A 20417-nucleotide genomic window follows, 5' to 3' on the forward strand; every position below is an offset into this window, starting at 1 on the left:
AGATCGTCATGACTCCCAACTGAACCCTGCAAACCATTGGCTTCCTCGACTGCAGGCTTTCCCACCACGTCGCTCGTTTCTGCACTACCGTCCGAAGGAACAACCTCCGTTTCAGCGGACTCGTGCGGCCTCTCGGTAACCTCATCGTTTACGCATTCCTGCGAAACGTCGCTATCTCGCGAAATGTTCACGTTCAAGTCACAGGTTCAAGTCTGTAGCCGTTCCCAAGGCCTCCCGCGATCTAGCGCACTTCGAACATGGCGACGAAACATCTCCGCTCACCGTACTCTACCGTAGGGGCCTTACACACAGTGTACTTACGCTGCCCTCTTTCGTGAGCCTCCCGAAATGCGCTATCTTCGCTTTCTGTCTGAGATTCGCCATTCCTCATAGAGGTGGCGACCCTATCGTTACTCGAGCTCTTCGCAGCGAGCCCAGCTGGTTCTTTCCTCGGCAGTTTGTCGAAATTGTACCCCTTGTCGCTTAACAGCTGATCCGACCTGTTCGAGAATAGGTACTTGTACTCCGGAAGAAGTTGAGGGGATACTGCTGCCTGCGTCACAAGTTCACCAAACGGACTTCCGATGCTGACCTTAGCAATCGGCAGGCGCACGTTTCGTGCACCTACGGCTGGCTTCACCCAAACACCCTGCCCCGTTAGCTGATCCGGTTCAACGTACGAAGGTTGGACCATGTCTACCGTCGCCGCGGAGTCGCGAAGAACTCGGCACGGTTTACCGTTGACGACAAGCTCACGTACGTACGGCTCCAGAAACTGCCTGCTGTCCTCACTCTGATCTAGCACGTGAAAGACGAGTTTTCCTTTTTTGCAACTAGCGGCGAAATGTCCCGTCTCGCCGCAGTTGTAACACGCAGCCTGTCTGCGCGCCTCGAAAGCTTTCTTTCTGCGCTGCTCCTCAGCGTCTGCTGCTCTTTTCGTTATCGTGGCCAGTTTCTCTATCCACGACAACGACTTCCCTTGCTCCACCGTCTTCCTGGGGAGCTCTGCCTTTCGGCCCTGACTTATCAGGCCTTGGCCTGAACTCTTTTTGGCCGTCTTTCGGCCCCTGTGCACCTCGACGTGCGACGTACTCGTTGGCTAGTTGAGCTGCCTGATCCACAGTATTTACCCCTGGTCTATATAGCACCCAGAGTCTCAGGTTTTCTAGTAGACGGCGGTAAAACTGCTCAAGACCGAAGCACTCAACTACCTTCTCGTGCTCTCCGAAAGCCTTTGCCTCTTTGAGCCACTCTTCCATGTTTGCCTTCAGCTTGTAGGCGAACTCAGAGTAGGACTTGCCCCTGGCTTTCTCGGCTTCACGGAACTTCTGGCGAAACGCCTCTGCTGACAGTCTGTACTTACGCAGGAGGCGTGACTTGACTTTCTCATAGTCCTCCGCCTCCTCCTTTGGCAAACGGGCCATCACGTCGGATGCCTCACCTGGCAAAAGCGTAAGCAGCTTTTGCGGCCATGAGTCTCGGCTAAACTGGGCCCTCTCACACGTACGCTCGAAGTTGGCCAAAAAAAGACCGATGTCTTCTCCTACCTTGTAGGGTCGCATTAGGTCACACATTCGCAACGTAGGTCGCTCAGTCGCCGCAGACTGCACGCTTGGCGCGCTGCTGTCACTCTCACGCCTAGATCGAGATGCCTCGATGTCAAGACGTTTCATTTCCAGCTCATGCTGTCGCTCCCATTCTCGTTCCTGTTTCTTCTCCTCGCGCTCCTGTTCTCGCTTTCTTTCCTCGCGTTCTGCCTCTTGACGTCCTTGACGCCTTGACGTCCGCGGTGTTGGGTCTCGCACCGCTGGCTCCAGGTGTTACGAAGTTGCCATCCCGCCGCTGCCACCAGTTGTTGCGACCGAGTGGGGGCACCCGATCCGAGCTCCGTGGCCTCCGACATACGAGTGGTAGCGTGTATGATGCGAGCGGCCAGCCGCTGTTGCAGCCCTGAAGAAGTCCAGAAGCCGTAGGCTAACGTAACTGTTTACTTCATAGCGAGAGGTGAGCCGGAGCCAAAGAACAATGCCCCGACGGGCGAGGTTACAATACAGGACTCGAGCAGAGTAACCGCATGGATTCGCTGCTCAAACAGGAATGGTTTACAGCGATTGCGGGGGTCTATTTATACCCAAAAGGGGTAACGTTCAAACGCCAACAAGCGGCAACACGCCACGAACGTCACAGACACACACAACGCTCTTTCCAGAGTTCGTAAGCCGTTCATAGCCTCGGCGCACGTTGAGTCCGGGAGAGGGGAGAGAGGAGGACTCCGCTGAGTTCGCGGGTCCCCTGTGTCCTCGAAGAGCATGAAGACGAGCCTCGCCGGCAGCCGCCGAAGTTTTGAAATGCGCCGAAAGCGAAGCGTCTGGCGCGGCTTGTCGCAACTTGTCACCGACATGGTGGCGCCTGTTTTCAAAGGCGCACGTAGTGGCTTCGCCGCACAGCCGAGGAGTGATGCGGGGAAGTACTGCGGCGCTGGCCGATTCGTAACAGTTGTTCTAAGTCGTTATTTATTTATTTGTTGCTGTTGTCGTTGTATTGGACGCTGAGAACGACGGCTTCATGGTCGCTAAAGTGTACTGTTAAGGGGTCTTTAAGCAGTGGTCGTGCGTTGCAGCAACTGGTGAAGACGAGAGCGATGCAACTGCTGCCGTGTATCAGCAGCTTCTTGACGTAGTTTGAATGAGTCAAGGATATAAGGCGCGTTCGTACCCTTTGATTCTGTGTCGCTTTCGTGGCGCAGTGGGAAGAGCACCATGTACCTCGCGTTCCGCCCACAGGGTCGTGGGATCGAAACCAGGCGCCGATAGCTATTATTTTTTTTATATAGTGTAGGGGGAGGGGTGCGGACCTGTTGTTGAGAGCGAGGAGGGTAGCGTGATGCGGGAGAGGAGGAGTGGGGCAGAGGGCGCACCTGCGCGCTGAGCTGTTGCGGACGGACGGCGGACACTACATGTGAGTTAACGGAATGCTCTGCATTTAAAAAAAAAATTAAAGCAAATGTTTCTACCTTACCAGCCAACGGTTCTTTTGGGGCATGCGGGTCAAGAAACTCCCAACGCGGCTGGAGAGGCGGAGGGCACCTTTCACTCACGGAGGACAGTGTAGATGGCGCGGCGATAGGGCGCTATTACCCAGCGTTCCCCGTACTCACCCCGGCGGGCGCGTCGGCGGGACCCTTACGTCGGCGTTGTCGTCTGCTTTAGCGACGGTGTTGGGCCTGTTTTGGCGCAGCTTCGCGTCCATTGCGCGCTTACTTCGAACGGTTAGATTAACTTGTTCTACAGCACCTCCTGGGTAACCCGGCGCCGACGGAATTAAGTGGCCGTACGTCAAATATACGTTAAGGATTGGTTTGCAGGGCGGGAAAACAAAATGTCGTGACCGCGTACAGACAACTGGCCGCTAGAGAAACGCCACCTCTTGCGCACTGCTTTTCACGAATGGGACTGCGTTTTCTACATTGCTGAATACCAATTCGGTTGTGTTTTAACAGGAATGACAAAATTCGAAAGGAGCAACTGGATCTGATAAATAGATTATAAAAGTTTTCTCAGTTTTCTCGCAATTCTCGAACTTGCTAAACTAACTAGTTTAAATCGGTATAAATGGTAATCACTATGCACACATGCCAAATTGCTTCGGTGTCTGCGCTTGTGTTGCGCGGTGGTGTAGACCCGAGCTAGCACATCAGGATGGCTAGGTTCCGCTGTCTCACCCTTCGAAACACGTTCCTCCACGTTTTCTCTCTGCCGACGCACGGCCGGGCTACAGCGGCGGCGTCTGCCACTCGAGCCCGGCCGTGGCCGACGCTGCTGCGTTTGGGACGACGCCCCACGAATCTCGGGTAACGGTTGGCAGAATCTCTGGTTTCACTCTTTCTAGAGCCAAGTGTGTGGCTTAAAGTGCGTCGCATGTGGAATTAATGTTGTGGGGTCGTCCAGAGCTTTGCTTTCCAACCACCTTCACAGCGTGGATTGGAGTCTTTCTCGTTCCGAGCAAATGTTGCCACGATTACGGCAACGCTGTTTTTTTTTTTTTTTTTGCCAGTCTTGGCCAATCTCTCTAAGTGGGTATGCCTGGCTTAGCAACGTGCGCCGGAGACTCTGGGCGGCCGCCGCGAGGCGCGCACACACGAGCGCTCGGCATTTTCTTGTCGTGGAATAAACATTTATTACCGAAGCAGCAGCTCGCCCTGGTGAAACGAGCTCTGGAATCGGCGCGGGCTCGCGGCCTCCTGGACATGGGAGGCTGACCACTTCACCTTCCCCCTCCCCTAAAGCTCAAATAAACGTTTTACCACCACCTCCTCCTCCTTAACTGCCGCGCGGTCGCCGCGAGGCACGCGCTCAGGTGCGCACGCTTAAGTGCGGTCGTCACGTTCTTTGCGGACACGCTGAATAAAGATTTGCTAAACAGCTTCGTTGTTAAAATTAATCCGGAGCCCTCCACTTCGGCGCGCCTCATAAACCCGGCGTGGCTTCGGCACGTTAAGCCCTGCAATCGAATCAAATCAGCTTCATTGCAGGTGATAACGTACGGGTGATTTCTATGCAGAAGTCTGCGCCAGTACGTACGCACGTACGTCCCTACGCATCCCCATCATGACCTTGCCCACGTTTAGTGGTCCACGAACGCGGTGAATTACAACAGGTTATAAGGATGTCGCGTTCCACAGCCGTCCTGCCGCGCCTGGAACGCGTGTCATTTGAGGTTCGCCACGGTCCTATTGATAGGCGGATCAGTCCCCTTGCTAGCACCGCCTCTACCTGGGGATTGGAGCAGAATGAACCACTACTCCTCCTCACGATTAGGAATGGGCAGTGATCAAGCGCAATGCCAAGCGGACCCCTCCTTGGAGGGGACGACGGCTTATCTGCTGCGCGCCTTTACAGGAAAGGATTGAGGAGGGAGGTCCTGAACCAACCCGGCTCGTCTGGCGCGAATACCCACACTCCGATGCACACGGCAACGTACACAGGGGAAGGTCTTTTTTTTTTCCATTTTCCTGCACAGGTCGGCAGCGGCTCAGGGATTTATACTACATCCCCCCCCACCAACACCCCAATAAATCTCCCCCCCCCCCCCCAAAAGGATTTGGACACCTCCCCCCAAAAAAAATTTCACAACGACGGGCCCAGGGATTTAACCCTCCCCCCCCCCCCCCCAACAGGCCCCAGCACCCTCCTCCCCCCCCCCCACGATGGATTTCGACATCCACCCCAAAATCGAAATTCTGGATAAACCCATGCAGCGGTTGGCAGTAATACCGCAGTTCTATACTTGGTTTGTGTCGTCCTATCATCTACCGTTACATGTCATGCAACGTATAAGATAGTTTTGCCTTTTAGCAAATAAATTGTTCTTTTGAGTCAGTGGAGCTAATAAATCCAACCGCAAATAATGGCCGCCATCTCATCATCCTTTCTGAACTTACCTTTGCAGCGCAGTATTATCAAACCGGATACCAGCGCGATCGCCTCGGAGCACGCGAGAGCCCAGTTGAATTCGTGCTTCAAGAAACAGCCAAGGGACACTCCATTACGGCTTGTTGACGTTTATTGCACAATAAGAACAAAATGCGCGGCTCAGATTTTTTATTTATTATCTCACTCTCGCGAGTTTGTCCAAAGAGCGACAGGGCGCGTACAAAAGAAGCCGTGATTGTCTGCTCATAGCAGTAACATTACAGCAGATGCTACGTGCACGCAGAGCAATATAGGAACGTAAGCACCTTTACGGAGCGGATCGGGCTCAAGACCAAGCGGCAATCCTACTCGGTGCCGGAAAACTTCCGGCGGGATTGATGTCTCGCGGGGCTTCGTGATTGGCTGCCCGGGGCGTTTTGCGTGACGTTGTCGCGCGCGCAGCCAATCACGCGACACCCCACCAAAAATCAACCCCACAAGTTTTTCCCGCGCCCAGTACTCGGCGTTGGAAAAACTTCCAACTTGGTGACACCACGTATACAGCACGCTCCGAAACCGTATCGCTCGGACAACTGTGCAGGTGTGCTAAGTGCACACCCTGAAGTGTCCTGCCGAACAATCTAAGCAGCGACCTCACACACAGAGACACACCCGAAAAGCGGGTCTGTAGAAAAAAAAAAGAATGACTCAAGAAAAGACAAAACGACGCCACGCGATTCACGGCTCCGAAAACACTGCGCGTATGCGCAGTCGACCGTGTCGCCAACGGTCACTCAGACGACACTGAGGCTCTGTACATTCACACCTACAATAACCGTATTCTCTCTCTTCCTCAGCGCACACTCCAACACTTTCGCTAAAATAATAAAATATAATCTTGGAAGGCACGTATCCGCGTCAGTCTACCGAGGCCGTGTGATATTTGGTGAGCTGCCCGCCCCCTCCCCCTACTACCCCGGTGACAATTTAGGCCTAGCGTGACTCGACCAGCTCCCTCTCTTCCTTGTGGAGGGCGCCGGGTCCGTTGTCGGGTTTGAGCTCCTTGCGGACCATGTAGCCCCTGAAGGCGGCCTGAATTTTGGTCGCCGCCGCTTCCGTCTCCAACGGCTCGCTGCTTCCCGGCTCCATGTGACCGCCGTTCTCTGTCGTCTTCGATGGCTCGTCTGCGAAACACGGAAGTTGGAAATGACCACGCGGTGTCAGAACGCGGGCTGTTATCGAGAGTATAAGTGGACGTTCCCTCGCGGATGGAACACACTGGCAATGTGATGGTTTTCTTAGTTAAGAGGGGTCAGTACAGGGTAATCATATGGGACATGGCGCAATTTTGGCGAGGGACGCCACAAGCTTAACTCGGCGTGGGATACACTATAATATGCCGCCGCCGAGCCCCTCCGTCGCCGTATAGCCATGGCAGCAGCAACCGTGTACTCATTGGGTTGACGGTGTACCCCGCAGAGCCCCTTCCATAGTATGGTGGCGTACAGTGCCAGGTTTGGCTATAAAAAACACGGAACCGTGCTAGAGTGCTGCGTGACATACATCTCGAATAAGTTGGTAGCTCCGTCCACTTTTATAAGCATCGCGGTCGAGATACCAGCATGTGTCAAAAAGTTAGTCATACAAATTCTGGAAACAGGAAAATACGGACATGATAAATCACTTAAATAAGATTTAGCGCAGCAAAATACAAGGACGGTGAACAGACAGGACGGGCGCTATCTGTCCGTTCCTGCCCGTTCGCCGCCCTTGCAATGTCTTGCTGCGCTGAATCTTGTTTCCGTAATACGAACCAACTCGTCCAACAACACGTCTTATGATAGGGCACGCCCACTCAGTGTAGGAATTTGGTCGGTGCTTCTATTGGCGAAGACATGGGAAGGGGGAGAGCAGGTATGCAGGAAGAGAAATGTTGAGGACAAACGCTTGTCACCTCCAGGCAGAGATCAACCCTTAGTGTGCTTCGGACACGTGGGGCACTAGGGGCGAGAGGAAGCAACGGAGGATATTCAGCCTTTCACTTTATTACCTTACGTGTCATTTCCGTTCTTGTGCTAGACTAGAACCCCAATGATTGCAACAGGCAGTTCATCTCCGACGAGAATCAACATCTGGGCTAGTTGGTACTGGTTTTTGAACATCTTAGAGTAGCGCACGGTCGAGCCAGACACAAGAAGGAAATCGCTCTGTGGGAGAAAACAGTGCAGTTGTTAGTATTCTTCCTTCCTGTGTCCGTGTCGAGTGTGCGCAGATGTTCAAGTTTACTGTAGGGTTACTTCTTACAAGCTATCAACTCAATGAGGGGCTGGTTTATCAGAGGTCAAATGTGATACACTGCTGATATCGATAGACAGCATGCTAATTTCCCTCATTTCCCTATGACTGCGTTACCTCACAGCTCGTGAATATGCGGTCGGGAACCCAACTTTGAAAAGTGATGCCGTGAAGCAGGGGTCGGCAACCTCCGGCCTGCGGAGCAGTATTATGCGGCGCCCAGCAAGGCGTCAGAACCCACCCGCACCCCTTCACGCCACCCGCCGACACGCCAGTTTCCACATCAAATGGGGTTAGACGGGAGACAAGAAGAGAATTGATCGCTTCATAACCTCCCCCCCCCCCCACACACACACAGACACACACACCTCACGCCACACGCTGACACGCCAGTTTTGACTTCATATGGGTTTAGACGGGATCCAAGAACAGAGAATTGATCGCTTTCAGTTGCATTGTCCCCCATCTTCACGCTTAGCCAGATTATTGGAAATTATTGTCAAATATATATTGTCATTTCGCTGAATTTTTTCTCTTTGCCTGCAAAGCCCCCCTTCCCACCCGATTTGCCGTCCGGCCCTCCGCCGTGTCGGTCTCGTGCAACTCAGTCCTCCGCCTCAAGAGGTTGCCGACCCCTGCCTTAAAGTGACTATAAAACCCAGAGTTCCGGTGCCTTACCGTCCTGGGGCGGCCGGAACTGCAGGTTTTTCCTGGTGAGATATCCACGCACGCCAGCTTGAATTTTGACGACAGCCGACTCTATGTCGTCGAGTTTCGGGATCGGGCTTGGCCGGTCGCCGCCGTGCTCTTCATGCTGGTCATTGGTCGGGAACAAGGGCGCCGCCTTGGCCGGTTCCTCCCGACACTGATCTTGAGGCACTTCCGAGGCGCAAGTTCCGGAGGTCTCCGTGGCTTCCAGGGGCTTGCACGGTGACTCCTTGGCCTTACTTGCCGCCTGCTCCTGCAGCGTCTGAACGCCTTGCTTCAGAGACTCGGCCGTGTCGGACGCCACCGCTGCTACTTGTTCAGAGACGGAGTGGGCTTTGCTCTTGGCCGCGCCGCACGCCTCCGCAGACTTCGCCGCGACGGTACTCGCCGCCTCCGACACGGCGGAACTGGCGTCGGTGAGAAGCTGATGGGCCTTCTCCTGACACAACGCGAACTCCTGCTGTGCCTTCTCCTTGAGCAGCGCTAGCCTATCTTTATCGCTCTCTGGGATGGCATCGTTAGAGGATTGCTTGAGCGACTCCGAAGCCCCGACGACGGACGATATGACTCGCTCAACGAGAAGCTCAGCCTCGGACTTAGCGGAATCCAATGCTTCCTGGGAGAAGAATTTTGTCGTGTCGGCGGTGTCGTGCGACTTTTCTTTCGACTGGAAGGTCAATTCCTTGGTGCCTTCCCCTGCATTTACCGCACTGTCGTTTGAGGCGGCGAGGACCTGCTCTTTGGGGGCCTCGGCGTCGAGTTCCGTGACTTCGGGCAGATTAAGTTCCTCGGAAAGTACGCTTTTCACTTGCTGGCCGAAAGATTCCAGTTTAGCCTTTCCTGCGGAGAGCATGTCGTCCAACGACTGCTGCTTGGTTGGGCTGGAAGGTCTGGCAGGCTCTTCCTGCGGTTTGTGGTGATCCGCTTCTTGTGTCGTTCCTTTCACGGGCTCTGCAGATGCTTCTACAGGTGTGCTTCCAAGAACTCCACTAGAAGCAACATTAGGGGCCTGCTGCAATTTCGCTTTCAATGATTCGCCGCCGGATTTCACCGCGTCGCCGGTTTCCTGGACCACCTGCTCAGCACCTGCAGAGGCCTCAATCACGGCTGGTTTCGCCTGTTGAAGGGTGGCGTTCAATTTCTCAGCCTCGGACTCGAGCGCTTGCCTCGCCTCTACTGCTGCTGAAGAAACACGAGAAGCAACAGAGGATACGGATTCTTCAGTAGCCTTTGTTACGTCTTTAACCTTCTCAGCTGCAGCAGCGGGGCCTTCTTTTACCTCGGCAGCACTTTCCTTCACTTCGTCAGCCTGCGCAGAGAAGGTCCCCTGGACCTGCTGAACGAGCGCGGCAGCTTGGGTGGTTCCAAACTGGACGGCGTCGTTGGTCTTCTTTCCCAGGTAATCCACCGCCGCAGTTGCCGACTCCTGTGCTTGCTGAGCTAGTGCCCCCGCTTTCTCGACGGCTGCATCCGCCGCCTTAAGCACGGTATCTTTCAGCTCTCCGGCTTTATTCAGCGCTGCATCCGCTGCCTGGCGAGCTTGTTCTTCAGCCGCCACGACCTTCGATTTGACCGCTTCAGTGGCGTCTTGAGTCTTTTGCTTCAGGTCCTCGACACCAGCCTTCCCCGCAGTAATTACTTCGTCAGCTTTCGTGCTTCCGGAATCTAGACCCTGCTGAACTTTCGTTTGCGCCACGTTTAAAGCCTCCTCAGATGCTTTCTTCAAAGCTTCAGCTTGTGCGGTGCCAGCGGCTAGCCCCTCCTGGCAAGTCTGCTTGATCGCATCAGCTGCACCGACAGCTGTTGCAGGCGTTTCGGCGTCGTTCTTGTCTTTGCGTACATCGCTGCTGGGCGCCTGGGCCGATACTACGCTAGGAACTGAGGCCTGCTTGCTCAGCTTTTGGAGGGCCGCAGCACCTTCATTTTTTCCTGCCTCGGGAGATTTGGAAGCGTCACCTCCCGTTGCATTGTCTTTCGACAGTTGTTCGTCTGGCTTAGAAAATCCTAGCTTCGCGAAAAAGCCGCCCGTCTTGGCTTCGGGAGTTTTGCACGGTTCGGCTTGTTTTTCGTCAACGGGGGCGGCCGTCGTCTTGGTGGGACTTGAGGGCCCTTTCGTCAGTTCGTGCTTGGAGCCTTGTCTCTCGAAAAATGCCTCCTTGGCGGCGCCCACGTTCTTCTTGACGGATTCGAGCACACCCAGAACGTCTTCCTTGGCGGTTCCCAGGACAGACGGCTTCTTGGAAAGAGACTTGCCTCCTTCTCCGGTCGGAACGGAAGAGTCAGATTTGGCCTTCGTCGGGGAAGCAGCTTCCTGCTCGTTGGTTCCGCCTGCGACGCCCTCCTCCTGGACCGCCGCGGCCGCAGCGAGCGGAGCAGAGGCATCGGGCTTGCTCTGCTGCTTCACACCCACTGGCGCGTCGGCAGTAACCTGGGACGAAGGGAGGAAAATAATGATGCGTTAGTTATCCACTCCAAACAAGCGTCACTTTCAGCGAGTTTTGTTTTTAAAGCGAAATTTTTGTTAGTCGGACCGATGGCGTCCTGTCAAAAAACTAATTCGTTTCACCATGGACCGGTTGGTCGACCGAAAAGCTCTGATAAGATATCTCGGGACACACGGCGCGGGCGTGGAATCGGGCTTCCATCGCGTCAAAACGGTTACTCGAAAATCGCTAAAAAGTGCACGGTTCTAGATAAGGCAATACACGCATGAAGGAGTAGAACAGTATACATTTATCTTATAAACCACGTATCGGTATACATTTAGATCGTTCGTAGATGCGTGTACTTAGTGCGCGAAAAATCGTTGCATGGGTTCGCTCTTTGTTTGTGACTTGGGTCTTTGAAGGATTGACCATCGATAGAACGCACTTTGAGCGAACGTTTTGACGCACTTTTGTCGCAGTTTGGATGTGAGAAAGCTTTCACGTTTCTCTCAACTTTATTCAGGAGGGGATGTGAAGTTTTTTTTTTTTTTCTGTTTTTCACCAATTCGACGCCGCTTTTTGAAGTAAATGTTGAAGCCAATATAGGCTGGCAACCAGACATTGGGTCCCTTAACTACAGGAGCACACGTTTTGATTAGAATGATGTTTAGTCACTCTGCGTAAATCATGTAACTCATTAGCGATCTCTGATTTGCAGTTAAGCATTATGTTCAGCCGGCGCAACACCATTCTATGCGTGCTTCTCCTCTGGGGCACGCAATACGCAGCATGACGATTGTCGCGCTTCTTTAGGCCTATTCCTTTGTTACCTGCAGTCGACTGTCTCGTATGCACTACGCCTATTGAGACTGCAGGTAACGAAGGAATTCGACTAGAATCAGCCAATCGGCCTGCGGTTTCTTGCACCTCATCACTACAATAACCCTGTGGCGTCGCTTAGAAACACAGAATCGTAAAAGTCTGAATCGGCCAAAAGTAGGACACATTTGGGGGGGGGGGGGGGGGGGGGAGGGGGGTACGTACTCAATTTGCCATTGTGCAAGTGACTAGGGTGTCTCTTTTGTAAATACACCTTCCGACATTTTATCTCTCCGTTGTCACGTGACAATATCAATAAAAGGGCGTGAGAGAACAACACGACAGGCACGTGGTATAAATGATGGACACACTTGGCCGCATACGATCTGCAATATTCAAGTTTTGCGCTAATTAAAGCCTTGCGTGAGACAGTCTCCGAAATGTGCGGGTTGCACGCATGCTTATCACGGGCGCAAGTACGGAGTCAATCCGCTGTGTCGGAAAGAACTCGTGTTTAAGGTAAGCACCCAAACAGGAAACCTGATAAGGCCGAGTTGCACGCACACCGCCTTCGTCAAGGTTTTAAGCGCGTGGCACAACGCTACGGGCTACATGATGTGTAACAGCGACACGACTGTTACGGACTGTATAGGCATAGATCAGTCTTCGCTCCAGCGTGACAAATGCTTCACTACAAGCACAAGTGCAATGAGGGAAAGCAAACTTCATTACGCAGCTTGGAGTATTCAAGTCAATTTTTTATTTCCAGAAACACTGGACGGTTCCCTAGCTATAAGCTACTGCAGCAGCTTTGCATAGGCCAGGGAACCGTGACAAGGCGCAGCGAACAGCGCATGAAAACAACACGTACTCTTCAAAAAAAAAAAAAGTTGTTAGACAGCAGCGTTCCCACTCCGGCATTGGAATGACTCCGGATTCATTCCACCTTTTCGAGCTGCCGGAATGGAATGGGAACGAAATAAGGACAACGCTTGGAGGAATGTAATGCGAATGGAATTAAGCGCCTTTCGCCCGGAATGGAATGTGAATGGAATAGTGATTTCTAGACGACGACCCACCGGGGTGGCTCAGTGGCTAAGGCGTTGTGCTGCTGAGCACGAGGACGCGGGTTTGATTCCCGGCCGCGGCGGCCGCTTTTATGATGGAGGCGAAAAACAAAAACGCCCGTGTGTGCGAGATTTCAGAGCACGTTAAAGATCCCCAGGTGGTCAAAATTAGTCCGGAGCCCTCCACTACCATGCGCCTCATCGTCTGCGTTGCGTCGGCGCGTTAAACCCTACAATCAATCATTTTTAGAAGACGGCGTCACCGTCGTTGGCGCCCTCCGGCTACGTAATTAGTCTGTGGTGACGACTGCGTCGGTATATATCAAAGGGAGCACCGGCGACGAAAACGAGAACACATACCCGGCATCTCGAGTAACCGCACCCACGCAGACTGCAGCAGCGCTTGTGAAAGTGAACTTCGAGCTGCGCAAGCGCGTCTGGCCGGTGGCGACGTTAGGTCGGCTCTTCGTGCTTTGGCAGGCTTTTTGAGGCATAGCTTTCTCTGTACAACCACGGCCCCTCGATCATGCGCACGCGCTTGATCGAGGGGCCGTGGTACAACTGTCCGAGGCGCCGATGGCAAACCGGTGTCTCAGTGGCAGGCGCCGTGTGCCCAAGCCAGCAGGCGGGGAATAGCATCGAGAAGCAGCGGTGGGGAATACGAACGGCGCGCGTCCGAAGTCGCGGTGTTTCTCACCGCAAGTTGATGCTGCGAAATCTTGGAGCTAGCAATATAAAGGGTTCACGCATGAAACATGAAACAACGAGTCTGGTTGGTATTCTCCTCTCACCCTCCGTGCCCGGCGCGCAATTAAAGGGGCCCTGAAAGGCGTTTTGAGCACACTAAATTGACTTGCGCAATCGTTAGATTGGGTCGTCAACATCATCTGTGCCAAGTATTACTCTTTTACGCGCAGCGGAAAGCTCACACTTTTGTTGCAAAGTTTGTCGCTTTTTTCTCACCCTTTCCTTCGTGTTTTTGGACGCCGCCATCTTCACATGTCTACATCATCGATTCCCAGATGTTCGTCATGAGCTAGACATCCTGCTATTGGGCGGCTTTTTCACGCACTTCCGGCAAAGAGATGAGTCGTCTGCTCAGCGTCGGCTCGCCGGCTGATCTGCCAGCGGAGTGCCGGAGTGCTTGGACATTTTACGACAAACGAAACAAGTGTAAACAAACGCTTAACCGTTTGTATTGAATGCAACAGGGCCATAACACGACATGAATATTCTCTTACTTGAGTACGTTCCATAAAGAAAGCGTTGAAGCCCCGTGGCACTTCTTTCTTGCAATCGCAGAGAACGCCCTGAGCCGAATGCCCGGGTTTGACGCATACATTTTATTCAACTTCCAAACAATCCAGAGATGCGTTTCGAACGAACACAACGTCAAAACATGCGTTGCAAGTCCGAACCGCGATTGACAGACGATGGGTTGCCTCCTCCTGCCCCTCGTAAATGCGGCACTCACCTCGCGCGCGGTTTCGGGGACGAACAGCAAGTCGCTTAACTCTGGCGCACAAGCCGAGATGGCTTTTAGCCACGCACACTGCACATACGCCATGCGAGGTTGAGTCGTACGCCGCTTGAGAAAGATAATCCAGACGATGGGAAGCACTATCCACCCGCAGAAGCAAAACGTCGCATTTCATCGCGAAACAAAGGCGTCCACAACACACACACCATCGCCTCCTGTAATGCCAAACGCATCTCGCACTTCCAAATGGGAGTGAGTAGTATGCCTGCAGTGGCCATATGCCGCGAGGTGGGGCCCCAAGCTGAACTGGGATCACGCAACCGTAACTGACTTCTAGAGCGGTTTGTGCCTTGTTTCTAGGGCAACCGATGTTTGATATTGTCAAACAAATGGTGCTCGCTCCAGCGCTAGAAAGCTCAGAGCCGCGGAGGAGCATGTTTTGCCAACGTTGCCGCTCTCCACCACGCGTCGCCCCAAGCTGAACTGGCGTAAGGTCCCTAAAATTCGGTTTCATATGTCTTTTTCACATGCCGCCGCCAGGAATTACCACCGCCACAAAATAAGACCCGGCACCAGCGGGGCCACATCTGATACGGCGCTTTTTGGATAAACAGTGCGCTGTGCATCCAAGGGAGCGAGCGCAGGATCCTCCCCGTGCGGCTGCGAGTTCGCCGCCGATAAAGAGTCGCGTGCCGCCGATAGCAAAGTTCTGCAGCAACGTACACCGCGAAAGGGCAAGGCCAGGCCGCCGCACACATGCGGCAGATTTTTCGTTCGCTTTTCCAGCCTTGAGCGGAGAGCGGGATTCATGGTGTCAACAAAGCTTGCCCGTAGCAGACGGCTGTGTGAGCAGCGCAATAGGTAAGTACGTCACCGCCGAGGAGCGCAGCATCATGGGAGGGAAGGCTAGCTCGCCGTCAACAGCGTAGAGTAAGTTGAAAGGAGGAGGAAACGCGGCGCGACGATAACACGCGGTTTTTGATTTACGATTTCTCAGCTAATACTCATCGCTTCAACAAAATTTTTGCGGGAGGAGATTGCTAATACATTGCTTTATTTGGTTACATGTACATCCACGCATCGGCGGAAGGTATTTCAGGACCCCTTTAATAGCGTTGAGGCTTGCGTAAGACCTAGGCGCGCTTCGGACGTGTTCCATATATGTATACCTCGACGCTCTGCTACGGTAGTCGGCAGCTGTGATATACGATTACATTAGATATTAAATACCACAATGCAGAAGACACAGCTGCCAAAGGGCGTTTATTTTGAACAGTTCCAGCTCCTGAAGCGCCCTTGTTTGCGACTTTTTTTGACAGGTCTCAGCAGTGCCACACCGTTTCTTGCTTCGATCCGAAAGTGCAGCCCTCTCCTCCAGTTGCACCAAACTGGTTCGTGGTTTGGTTGCTGTGTTTCTGTGCACGTGGCCTTTCCACCTGAGTACAAACGTCCCTGAGTACTGAAGCGTTAGTCGTCGGCTTGAAAGTTGGAGCATCGCCACTATTCTGGTAGAAAGGCCTGATTTCAAAATGTTTACCAGGTCCTCGTGCATGGTTGCGCGTTCATGGAAACAAACTGTCTGACCATACTTCTTTATTTTGCCAGGGTTCCCGTCACGATATGGTTCTGTCACTTTGAATGAGGGGGTCATAAATAATGTCCTGTATTGAACGAAATGCGCTGAGGTAGTGCCAAGACAATAAGCAAGCGAAATGGAGGTCAACGTTGAAGCGGTGGCGACTTTCCTACGGTGCATGCAAAACTTAACGGTGTTCTGTGACGCTGCCCTCCCGTCTCTCGCGTTGGTACAGTGGTTTTAGTGCTCAATGCTGTAAATTTAGAATGCATGTAGATGTGAGAAGGCTCCGCGCGACATGCCTACATACCCACAGCATACTAATTACGCTGGTATGACGGTACACAAAGCAGATAGCAAGAAAGAACGCGACAGACTGCGCGACGAAACGGAAAAGGCGGACATCAACGTAATAGCTGCTTCATCTCGCATCGAGCAAGAATAAACCGTTAAAACATGCTAACATGCAAGTACTATAATAAGTAGCGGGATCAGGCTACTTATGTAAAAATGGGCAGTGTGACACTGCCCATTTTGAAAGCGAAAGCATCTTAGTTCTGCCAAAAAACTAATACGTTTCCCCATAGACCGGTTGCTCGACCTAAAACCTCTGATAACATCTGTTGACACACGCCGCGTGCGTTAAATAAGTCTCTCTCTCTCTCTCTCTCTCTCTCTCTCTCTCTCTCTCTCTCTCTCTCTCTCTCTCTCTCTCTCTCTCTCTCTCTCTCTCTCTCTCTCTCTCTCTCTCTCTCTCTCTCTCTCTCTCTCAAAACGGGCTTCCATTGCGTTAAAACGGTTACTTGAAAATCACGAAAAGAGAACGGTTCTAGATAAGACAACACACGCGTCGATCATGAAGGAGTACAACGGTATATCTGTGTACATTTAGATCGTTCGTAGATGCGTTTACTTAGTGCGCGAAAAATCGTCGCATGGGTTCGTTCTTCGCTTGCGATTTGGGTGTTTGAAGGTTTGACGATCGGTTGGGCGCACTTTCAGCGAAAGTTGGACGAACTTTTAGCTTTCGCACCTCTCTCTACTTTGGTTAGGAAGGAGTGGTGAATGTTTGCATCAGAAGGGTAAATGTTCTGTACGAGATATGTAACCAACCTGCTGCCATCTCACACATCGGTGACAAGTGACACATTTTGCATACTTTTGCAGTTTTCAACGCGTATGATAACGTCAGATTCACGTTGAGTTTTTCGATAAGTCGACAGAGCACCGGAGGCAGTTTTTTTCGTCGAGGAATTAACGCAATGGGATTGAACTGCCCGTCCATTCCAGGAGTGGGAGTGGGCTAAATTCTGTCACTCCGAGGAATTGAAAGGAATGGAATCACGACAAGTTCTAATTCCTCGGAATGGAATTGGAACGGAATGGGGATGCCCATTATGCGACACTGGCTGGGAGCGATGGAACCAAATGGAGGCCATAACTTCGTGCGCCGATTCCATTGCTTCTCCAGTCAATCGCCTATAGCACCTGTACAAATAAAAGGAAAACCTGCTTTCCAAATTTTCCCTGCTTCAATAAACCGTTGATAAGACAGGCGCGTCAACCACACTTCATTGTAGCTGACGCGCAAAACAAAATCACAGGGGATGCTCAGAACTCGTGAATTGGATGCCTTGTTGGACTTTCTGTTAATTTGCTGTTGAACCTTCTGTTAAACTTCCATGTTGCGCTCGTCGGCTCGCTGCGGCAACTTCATCCCTAGCCGCTTCCTCCCGACGGAGGTGACGACGAGCGACAATTCGAGCTGTCTTAGCCTCTTCCGCCGTGGCGTACTTTCTCGGTCTTCCTCACCCGCGACTAGGGGCCTGGGCGCGTCATCATTCATAGCGTTGTGGAACGAAGAGCTGAGCCCGCGCGGACGCACAGTTATACAAATAACAATGCGCAACCAGAACGTTCTACGGCCTGTCACCCTTTCCCAGGACCTTCCTCCGTCGCTGCGGTTTTCCTTCCCTAGCTGCCGCGCTCCCTGTCTCGCGCTCCCATTTTCTGTACTACCGATGTTTTGTACGTTTTAGATGCGACAGCATCTCATTCACTCGCCTTGTCCCTCCATACGGCGTTGTTGTTGTCCGTCCACACCCCTCCCCCATTCTCCTCGCCGCGCGAGCTGCGCTCTCCGCCGTTCAACCCCTCTTCTCTCCGATAGCAAACACTCTATTGCGAGGGGCATTGGATTGGATTCGTTTAGTTTGGCTTGGCTTGAATTGGATTTGGATTGGATTAAAGTGGATTGTGTTGGATTGTGTTGCGTCATAGCCGCGCCACGTTGCGTCATAGCCGCGGTCGTTCCAGCACCGGCATTCCGATTTCGGGCACGTGCATAGACCTGATCTTCGCTGCCAATTGCACGGTGGTCCCGTTACTTCAACATCCACTACCCGTACACTTCAGCGACCACAAGGCCGTCATCGTTAACGTTACGCCGCGTGTTAAATAAAGAATACATCATACGCATTCATCACACGTTTCACGCAATTAGAGAATCAACCCAACGGAAACACCAAGTAAACCCTTAAGATGCGTCGCATCTCCACAGGGTTCCCCTCGCGGGAAGGTGGGGTAATTTTTTCTGTACTGTTCACGTTCCATGAAACATAGATATACAATGCTTTCGCCTTAAAATACGTACAGAAACCTGATTCTTACCTCATTCTTACCACCCTTACCTCACCCCTTGATTGATTGATTTTAGGGTTTAACGCGCCGACGCAACGCAGGCGATGAGGCGCGCCGTAGTGGATCCAGGGCTCCGGATTAATTTTGACCACCTGGGGATCTTTAACGTGCGCCGAAATCTCGCCCACACGGGCGTTTTTGCTTTTCGCCTCCATCAGAAAATCGGCCGCCGCGGCCGGGAATCGAACCCGCGACCTCTTACCTCACCCTTTCACCCTTCCCCTGCTTTAAACGCGCATATCCGGTAAACGATCTGTTCAATATTCACAAATGAATACTGGAAAGGCGTAAGGCACGCGCCGAAGCGGACGCCATGGCTACCGCATTGTACGCTATGTCCTTACAAACTGCATGGTACCCCAACTGTCATTAAAGCGCTGAGAAAGGTACAGTCATGAACAAAAGTTGACGGACCACGACAGTCGGCGGCTATTTCAAGGGATTTCTCATTCGCAGAGCCCACCCGCAGCTAACGGGTATGTATAAGGTTCATTTAGGATACAGGAAGCCAAGAATCCTGCACGCCCGAAAAAACAGACGCCCAGCTATCCGCGGGAAGTACCGCTCGCACGGCACGCAAATGACGCTGCTCGCGACGAAACATTCGTGAAAAAGGACGCTGCGTTGACAGACAACCTGAAGGCTCGGCAGCTCACTGTCACCGATGTTCTCTTCCTTAATGAAATGTGCAGAGTATGAACTAACGCGATCATGATAGCTTTGTTAATGCGCTAGTGAAGTGGGTAAGGTGAGGTATACAAAGAAGTAATTCGCTAGTGAAGGCTGTCATTAGCAGCGGTGCTGCGAGGATCAAACTGTTGTAAAGTGATCCAGGTCCGACAAAGTAAAACACGACAAATACCCTCCTTAGCGACAATTAAATGCTTAGCGTTACGAAGACAACGATTATTGGCTTAAAAAAAATTTGTTGGCGCTAGTGTAATGCCTAGGCACAAATTGCAGAAGAGTAGCGCTGGGCCCGTCGGCATCTAATCGTGAGAACGAACGATGAAACCTAATTGACCCAACCTGCACAAAAGGAGAGAAACTGCGCAAAAACACACGCTGGGTCTAGCAACGAGGTTAAGCAAAACGTAGTGGTCGAAGAAAAAACAAGCGCTAATGCGCCAATGGCAAAGAGAAATATACACGGAAGCAGCATTGCGTGGAGCATTCTAACATTATTTTTCTACGGCGTTTACAAAGCGCACACATACACAGTGTATGTCCACCAGGCATCGAGAATTAAAGAAGACGCAGAACCCTATACTGGAGCGAGACCAAGTTAACGTGACCGGCCATATACGTTTTCATTGTGGCAATTACAGTGGTGCTTCAGCCCAGGCGGTAGGCTTTGTTTCGGTTTCGATTTCGTTGAATATCTCACACTGCGCACACGCGCAATCAAACGATGCAGGCGAACGCCAGCCTACCTTACCCACTCACCATTAGCGCACAGATATGCAACGGCCAGTAACAAAGTCATAGACCATAATCGGCTTGAAACGAGACAGCCAACTGCATTCAGCGACTGCGCGTGTACTTTCATACGTTTTCATTGTGGCAAACTAAATGACTAAGTCTAACTAAAAAGAAAAAAACTGTGGTTGATTCCTCTGTCATCGGAATCGGTAAAACACTAAAGTGAAATGTGCTGCGAAATCTGCAGCTGAGTATGATTTGCGGGTCGGCGGCTGTCTTGTGGGTGTGCTTGGCGAGCGACGTCCTGCTGGCGGATCGCTTCGGCAGAGGTGCACTGGCGTCATTTCCGGATATGACATCAGTGAAATATTGGAGTATCCCGGCATAAAACACTTTCGTGTTAAAATATAAAACCCGAAAACGAACAACCTAAAGTATAACGTATTCTTTGGTTCTAAAAGTTGCTTCCCCGCAAAAAGACCCTATGTGCAAAGGTGCACCCTTTACAGGCCG

At 52.3% G+C, this 20417-nt stretch overlaps 1 protein-coding gene across 2 annotated transcripts in view; it reads right to left on the bottom strand.

The window, feature by feature from the left end:
• Nucleotides 1-5544: 5544 nt before the first annotated feature.
• Nucleotides 5545-20417, bottom strand: part of LOC144178729 (uncharacterized) — a 55558-nt gene continuing 40685 nt past the window's right edge. For both annotated transcript variants that reach the window (XM_077706804.1, XM_077706803.1), the window contains exons 3-4: nucleotides 8385-10842; nucleotides 5545-6595 (exon numbers count right to left, since the gene is read on the bottom strand). In XM_077706804.1, the coding sequence (XP_077562930.1) occupies nucleotides 6405-6595; nucleotides 8385-10842 (2649 nt within the window). In that variant the 3' untranslated portion in view covers nucleotides 5545-6404. The remainder of the gene's footprint in view (nucleotides 6596-8384; nucleotides 10843-20417) is intronic.

This window comes from Haemaphysalis longicornis, unplaced genomic scaffold (genome assembly GCF_048455015.1).
Source record: "Haemaphysalis longicornis isolate Haplotype H1 unplaced genomic scaffold, Haemaphysalis longicornis Haplotype H1 scaffold_4, whole genome shotgun sequence".
Classification (NCBI taxonomy): domain Eukaryota; kingdom Metazoa; phylum Arthropoda; class Arachnida; order Ixodida; family Ixodidae; genus Haemaphysalis; species Haemaphysalis longicornis.